General features: G+C 39.6%; 1 protein-coding gene across 6 annotated transcripts in view; it reads right to left on the minus strand.

The window, feature by feature from the left end:
• The window catches only part of ampd2a (adenosine monophosphate deaminase 2a), a 28,125-nt gene extending 21,665 nt beyond the window's left edge, over positions 1 to 6,460 (minus strand). For 2 of the 6 annotated variants that reach the window (XM_086086130.1, XM_086086129.1), the window contains exon 1: positions 2,957 to 3,236. In XM_086086130.1, the coding sequence (XP_085942256.1) occupies positions 2,957 to 3,065 (109 nt within the window). In that variant the 5' untranslated portion in view covers positions 3,066 to 3,236. Of the gene's footprint in view, positions 1 to 2,956; positions 3,237 to 4,946; positions 5,181 to 5,228; positions 5,379 to 6,361 lie in introns of those variants that run through there. The other 4 variants (XM_086086132.1, XM_086086133.1, XM_086086134.1 and 1 more) reach the window with 4 other exon arrangements.
• Positions 6,461 to 7,072: the final 612 nt, after the last annotated feature.

Below are 7,072 nucleotides of genomic sequence, written 5' to 3' on the forward strand. Positions count from 1 at the left end.
ACACGGACTGAACTGATAACTTGTGAATAAAAAATAACAGGTGAGTGTACTACGACTACAGTCTCTCGAGTCAAATCTTAAATCAACTTCATTTCAATATTCAGCATTATGCAAAATATGTCATATTGTCAGGACATGGGACAGCGAAGTTTCGTTTATTATCGCCTGAGGAAAAACAGCACCAAAAAAATCCACTACAAGTCTAGTACTGATGTCAGTGCAGTTGCAGGTCTGCAGGGTGACAGCACATGACCCAGATGGGTTGTAGAAAATGTCAGTTAAGGTAATGTGGCAAAGCAAACACAATGTCGGCTACAGCCACAATACACCTGGGGCATGCTGCTCTTGCAAGGGTTGCAACAAAAATTCTGTATTTTATTTTATTTTTTTAGTTAGCTAGCTAGTTTGGTTGTATGGCTATGCAAAAATACAATCATGATTCCCACTGAACTTTTTAAAGGGCTGGCACACTAAGAAATAACATATTTTGATTCCGGTTCAGGGAGCCACCTGCCACATCCAGCAGATGGCGCTGCTGCCAAGAACATGAATGTAGCAAGGCAGTGGGCACCCATTTTAAAGCACATTATCGCCACCTACAGGATTTTACGAGTGCTGCATGGCCTCCATCAAGATTTTTCAGGCAAGCAATGACACATGTGTTTAAAATTGTTCTGCCTTGTCTGTGCACTAATGAATGCTATTCTATTTATCTTAGTAGAAGGCTATGATTTAGTTTTTTTTTTTTACAGATCTTGTTTTGGTTGTCATGATGTAGCCAGTAAGTGTAAAAAGGTTTGTGTAGAAAAAGAATAATTTAGATAGAAATTCACTCCACCTCGCTCTCAGGCAGACACTTTAATAGCATCTATATATCACGACATGTAGCCCAGCCTGCAAAACTATAGTGCAACATTACATATTCTGCTTCATGTGATGCCGAAGGGGCTCCGGTGGGATGGAGCCCCCTGCAGATGTAGAAACTGAAAGGCTAATCCACGTTTCCTTATTGAAAAAAATGAAAAAACACTAAGAGAACTATTTCAAATGCACTGGGGCATCCAAGATGGGAATTTATTTAGAAGCCTATCAAGATCGCTGATACTGTAGAGCTGAGTTTATTTTTTGTACTAGTAAAAACTCAAACATGAGCTGCTCAAGAGACAATGCAGCAGATGCTTCTATGGTAGATAATTTGTCATTAAAAGTACCGTAAGACCGACAAGGCCTTTTGAGTGGTCCGCATGCGGCTCTTATGACGGTTCAGCCGGGCGACTAATTGAGAGCACGAAAAAGGCTGCAGAGACCTCTAAGTTATTTATTACTGCAGCAAAAGATGGGTTTCCTCAGCGAACACGGTACAGTAGCCACTGCAGCGCCCCTTTTAAACACACATTTGCACTTTGTAGCACGCTAGTACTGTACTGCAGTTGCATAATGTGATCAATATTAACGTGTAATTGCTTCAAAGATGAATCGCTGGTCTTGTTGCTGCTTCATCGCCTTCACCCAGCAGACATTCAACCCTCCACTTGAACTATAATGACCTCATCACACTAACTAATCTAAAAGCATGTACAAGATATTAGACACATAAGACATGCAGACAAAATATTGACAAACCAGTACAGTGGAACCTTAAAGAACTAAGTAAAATTTCCAGGAAGAAATCAGTCAAATTTGACCAAACCACTCCACAGCCAAACTGTCGGGATGCTAAAACCTTCACAGTAAAGGAAATGTTTTAAATAACTAAAATGTTAACTAAAACAGTCTCTTAACTTTTAACAGTAACTGTTACACAGGTGTAAAACTTAAACTATTTATATATATTATATATATATATACACACAATACTATTTAAACTGTATCAGAAGAAGACAAATCCTGCCGAAGCTAGCTAATTGGTTGTTAGCTACTAGAGGCTAATGCTGCTAGCATTAACATTAGCAGTTGACTTCTAAGCAGTCCTCATCTTCACAATGCTCAACCAACAGCCTTAGGCTTTTGATTAGGCGTCTTAAAAGAAACAAATAAAGAAAAAGGCTATATACACACACAAAGCTAATGCTATGAAATTTGTTAAACTGAGTTCTTGTTAAGTATCCTCAGGTCTTCTTGGGCTGATAGTAAAAGTTGTTGTGTGCGTGTACCACTATAAAAGTACTGGAACCTACTTCTGCTGACTTTAGTCAAAAGGTACATCCGTGACGGGTCGCTAGCCAATGGCACGTACAAACAACTATTTTACACCTATGAGCATTTGAAGCCTTTTTGTTTGTTAATTTGTTTGTTTGAAAGCAAACACAAGCACAGGAAGAACAAAATTCAAACCTCTGAACTGTGACGCAGGCGTGCTAACCACTCATCCGCTGTAATATCACGAATTAAACATCAGTAAATAGTTGTATTGGGGTTTCTGTCAAGAAACTGTGAATGAGAAAATGAAATGTGATTACAATATTACTATTTAATATGACCTGCCATACCTGCTATATTGCCATAGGAACATACGCAGAAAATGTCGTAATTCCTTGCTAGTGACATAATGAGTGAGGTAAATTGACAAGATAGATTGGTTGCACAGCTGCGCAAAACACAAAATGCAAGCAAAGATAAGGATGACGCTTAGCCAAGCCCAAATGATAAAACTGTCACCTCCGCATAAGAGGGAGGCAAGTGGATCTCAATATGCACAGTTAGAGATGTCTATTTCCAATATTTAGCCACATTCAAATGTGTTTTTCACAACTCCTTCTTTGACATTAAATTTATGCTAATTACTACAATTTGGCAGCTTGGAGAAAACTTTTAAAAAGGGAAGTGCATGGCTATTCGCTTAGACAGACTCCTACCACTGTAAACAGCTCAAGCCCCTCACTCTACCGAATAAAAATGTCAAATATTTAGCTTTTTTTAAACTGGTTCCAAAGAATCCCGCCTCATCCTCACTCACCAGGGCTGGTGGTGCTCTGCAGGCTCCCCCTCTTACGAAACGGGGGCTTGGGCTTCCCTGAGCTGTCTCCGGTGGAGAAGGATGCTGACATCTTGCTGCCTGCACTCATGCAGCTAGTGGAGCGAAGGCAGTTAGTGCTGCGCAGTGGCCAGCAGAGGGAGGGAGGAGAAGCGGCTCTGACGCTTGAGCTCCGTCCCACATTGGGGCAGCCGGGCGGCAGGACCCACGCGAGGCCCTGAGAGGCTCCTCTGCAGAGTTGGCTCCTCCTCCTCCCAACCAGCCGCAGGTCAAAAGCAACGCTAAAAGCGAGGATCGCCCAGCTCCTGCTGAGGGCCATCCTCCTTGGTTGCCCCCAGCAACCGGAGAATCAAGCAGCTAATGTAAGGGAATGGTTGTGAGAGTGTGTCGCCACAAGATGGACTGAGCAGGAAGGTGAGCGAAGGACAAAAGTTTTTTTTTTTTTCCCCCACTGGTCTAAAAATAGCACGGATACACAACCAGACTGCAAAAAGGCAAGGGGGGGGACTGGAAAGGTGAGTAAAGATACTCAAATAAACCAGCCTTATAGCAGTCCCCAATCGTCTTCTGGAAAGTTCAGATGGAAGACACACAGCCTAAACACTCTCTTTTCAGACCACCAGCTGTCAACTAATATTAACAGTGACAAGCAATGCTGTTATTAATTCAACATGTGGTAAATAAGTACACCACATTGGTTGCTGTTCTTATTGTTTAGTCACAAAGTTTATATTGAAGATTTACATGAAGTCCCTATACACTGCAACAATAATGACAATAATGACATTATTCTTTTGTCTTTTGAAAATATGAAAAATAGCTTGTGTCATTTTTAAAATGGTTAAACTTAAGCTTAAGGTTAAAACTGTTTAGTATATTTTAGGATTTCAACTGCTTTTGCAGCCAGACTGAAGCATGAACAGCCAACATCGCCACCTAGTGACGACAATGATTTATGCAGCTACAAGTGAAATTCCGGCATCATTGGTTGGTCTACAAATATTTATTGTGTAGCCGGATGCAGATTTAAAGTAGCTTTAAATAGTAGCAGCAGGGTGACCTAGTGATTAGCATGTCTGCCTCACAGTTCTGAGGTTCTAGGTTTGAATCCTGTTTGGACTGTGGAAATTCTCCCACTGTGTATTTAGCAGGTTTTCTCCAGCTTCATCCATATCCCAAATCATGTATGGTAGGTTCATTAAAGACTTAAGTGTCCATAAATTGTGAGTGTGAGCGGTTGTGTGTCTCTGTATGTGATTGACTAGTGACCAGTCCAGGTTGTAGTGCCATTCGCCCAAAGTCACTTATGGTAAACTCCATCTCAGCTATGACAATGGTAGACATACAAAAACATGTTTGGTAGTATGCAGCCTTTCCATAATGACCCACTTTTTTAAGAGAGTTGACCCTCGAGAACCAACATTCATTATAGCTGCACTGTTGATTAAACCAAACTACTCAACCTTACCTGGTAACACATGTTTTTGACGTTGCCAAGGTGTGCTATTGCTATTAATATTAATAGTTTTTCTGTGTTGCTCTGCAGTTTGGACACTGAGGCTTATCATGCATATCACTCCTTGAGAGCAAAGCTCATGGGATTCCAAAATGTGTTTGCACAAGCCTGCCACCTCCAACCAGAAAGAAAACACTCTTCTTTTTCTCCCAGTGGACACTTACTAGTCAACACATTAAGTTGCATGTTTACATTCAACACACAGTACAGTAAAAGGTTAGCTACCTCTCATACAATGACAAACTATACATTGTGTTGTGTATTTAAAAAAAAATGGAGAAGTATTTATGGTTCCGTATGGGAGTCACGTGACATCATGATACTTGAGCAAACGGAAAGGGAAAATAATAGAAATCACAAAAATAATTTCGAAGTCAACTTTTAAAATGCAAATTAAACGTATCATGTTACTCGTAACTTGGTGAATAATATAGTATGAGGAAATTGGTGACTTACCGCCAGCCGACATGGTTGCGGATGAATCGGAATTCGGGAAGAAGCTCATTACAGGAAGTTTGAGTTGCCTGTCAAAAGACGACGACACGGTATATTTGTTTAAACCACCTAAACATAACATTCGCTCGTGAGACAAAACCTTTAAACCTCGAAGGTTTCAGCTAATTACCCGCTGTTTAGCTTTGTTTGTTATTAAGTGTTTTCCTCGGTTCACGTTAGCGGCACCGTTATGGGTAAAATAGAACCCAATAAATCGTTATACAAACTTCTTTTTTTTTTTACCTTGTCTTTATAACGTCAGCGTTTCCGTAGTTCCGTAGTTCAACTTTCAAGGGAGTGTGTAGTGTTTCCTGTGCTGCTTTAGATTAACCCATGCACAAAAAAAAACATTTCCCAGGCTGCCACAACTCACTTCCTTCTTTAGAGACACATTCGCCTTCAACATGATTTTTTTTCCCGTAATGAAAGATGGTTTGTAAAGCAAAAATTTTAATATAAAATGATCAGGAAAAATGTCGAGGTATAAACAATAAGCGAATAGATAATGTGCTGCCACGTACTTTAAAGACTGATAATCCATCTCTTTGATGCAGCACGTAAACCTTTGAAACTAGAAGCTATCATTTATTAATAAATAAGTATATTGCAATGTGCTTTTCAAACCTTTCAAGTAGCTATGACTATAGCTCTAAGCTTACCGTGAGAGCGAGGAACACAATTCTGTGGCCCTCTTCAATGTCTCACTATGGGACATTGTGATTTCTGACGTTTTTGTTGAAAAGTGTCTTCACCATTGATGAATATCAATTACATAAATGTAAATTTTATTAAGGAAATGTAGTGGAGTAAAAGTAAAAGTTGCCAACTTTATAAATAACGAAAGACATGGAAATTCTTCCACCAATTAAAAACAAGCCAAGCCAAGCTAATTTGGGTCATCAACAAAATTGTACACGTTAGATGCTGACCTAATTCGTGCTGTATGCCTGAATTTAGTTAGAAACGTCCTTGGTCGACTCTGTATCTTTACTATGTTCTTAAATTAGCTCGTATATGATGAAATGAAATGTCTTTCCTATGGTATATATCTTAAGAAATTCATCTTCTTTCTTGCCTTTTCACGCTTCTCATCCGCCCCCACAGTCTCCATGAGGGCCTTCTTGCATAATAGCACTTCAGCTTCATTGGCCTTTGCCCTCCTACAAGCAGTCAGTACGAACCACTAACTTGACTCATTCATAGTACTTGTTCTTTTATGTAGCAGCTTGCCTTAAAATTTGCCTCAGGTGCCAAATCGTTTACACGCATTTCTTTGCAACTATTCTGTTGTCAACTGCAATGAATTATATTGTATATTACACTCAATTCTATATTTTTAATTAAAAGAGGAGGCACCAAACTGAATGTATACTCACGCGCTCAGTCCCAAATCGTGCTCAAATAACCAAAAGAAATGTCATGAGGGGTCTGGTATAATCTGTAAAATATTTGGAGAAGACACACAGATAAGGACTCCCAATAGAGAAGGCTCCTCCCACCACCCACAGCAGCATAGAGAAATGTCACGAGGTAATAATTGCCATGGGGATGGCGGAGCCTGGCGAATCTGGGGGCGAGTTGACTGAGGTCCATCGTTGGGGTGTGAGGATTGCCATGATTCAACAGCCTCCATTCGGCAACACAGAAGTCATCCTGTGAAAAGTCTTTATATCTTTTTTTGTTTTGTTTATTTTGCTCTTGAGTGTGTCAAGACAGTTACAGTTAATGTGGAAAAGCTACTCTATAATGTATAAGGGAGTCCTGTAATGCCTCCTCCCAAATGTGTGTTGACTCAAAATTAGTACTGACAGCTTTGTTTAAAAATTACATTTTCAGGGAGCTTCCAGGGTCATCAGCATATGTAAAGCTATATTAAAAACTAAGTCAGCAAATACTTCCCTAAAGTTTTTCTATTGTAAATAAAGTTTTCCACAATTCATTTTATTTTTTACAAAAAAAAGAAGAGAAAAAAAGTGTAGGGTTTACCCAGTGTCAGCATTCTTTTTTATAAAGTGGAAATTTAAATAAATCCATAAATTAAAGCTCCCTGTATCTCACAGAGCGACAAATGCATGTGAATGTAGCTA

This window comes from Leptonotus elevatus, chromosome 10 (genome assembly GCF_054856555.1).
Source record: "Leptonotus elevatus isolate MCC_2025b chromosome 10, RoL_Lele_1.0, whole genome shotgun sequence".
Taxonomy (NCBI): Eukaryota; Metazoa; Chordata; class Actinopteri; order Syngnathiformes; family Syngnathidae; genus Leptonotus; species Leptonotus elevatus.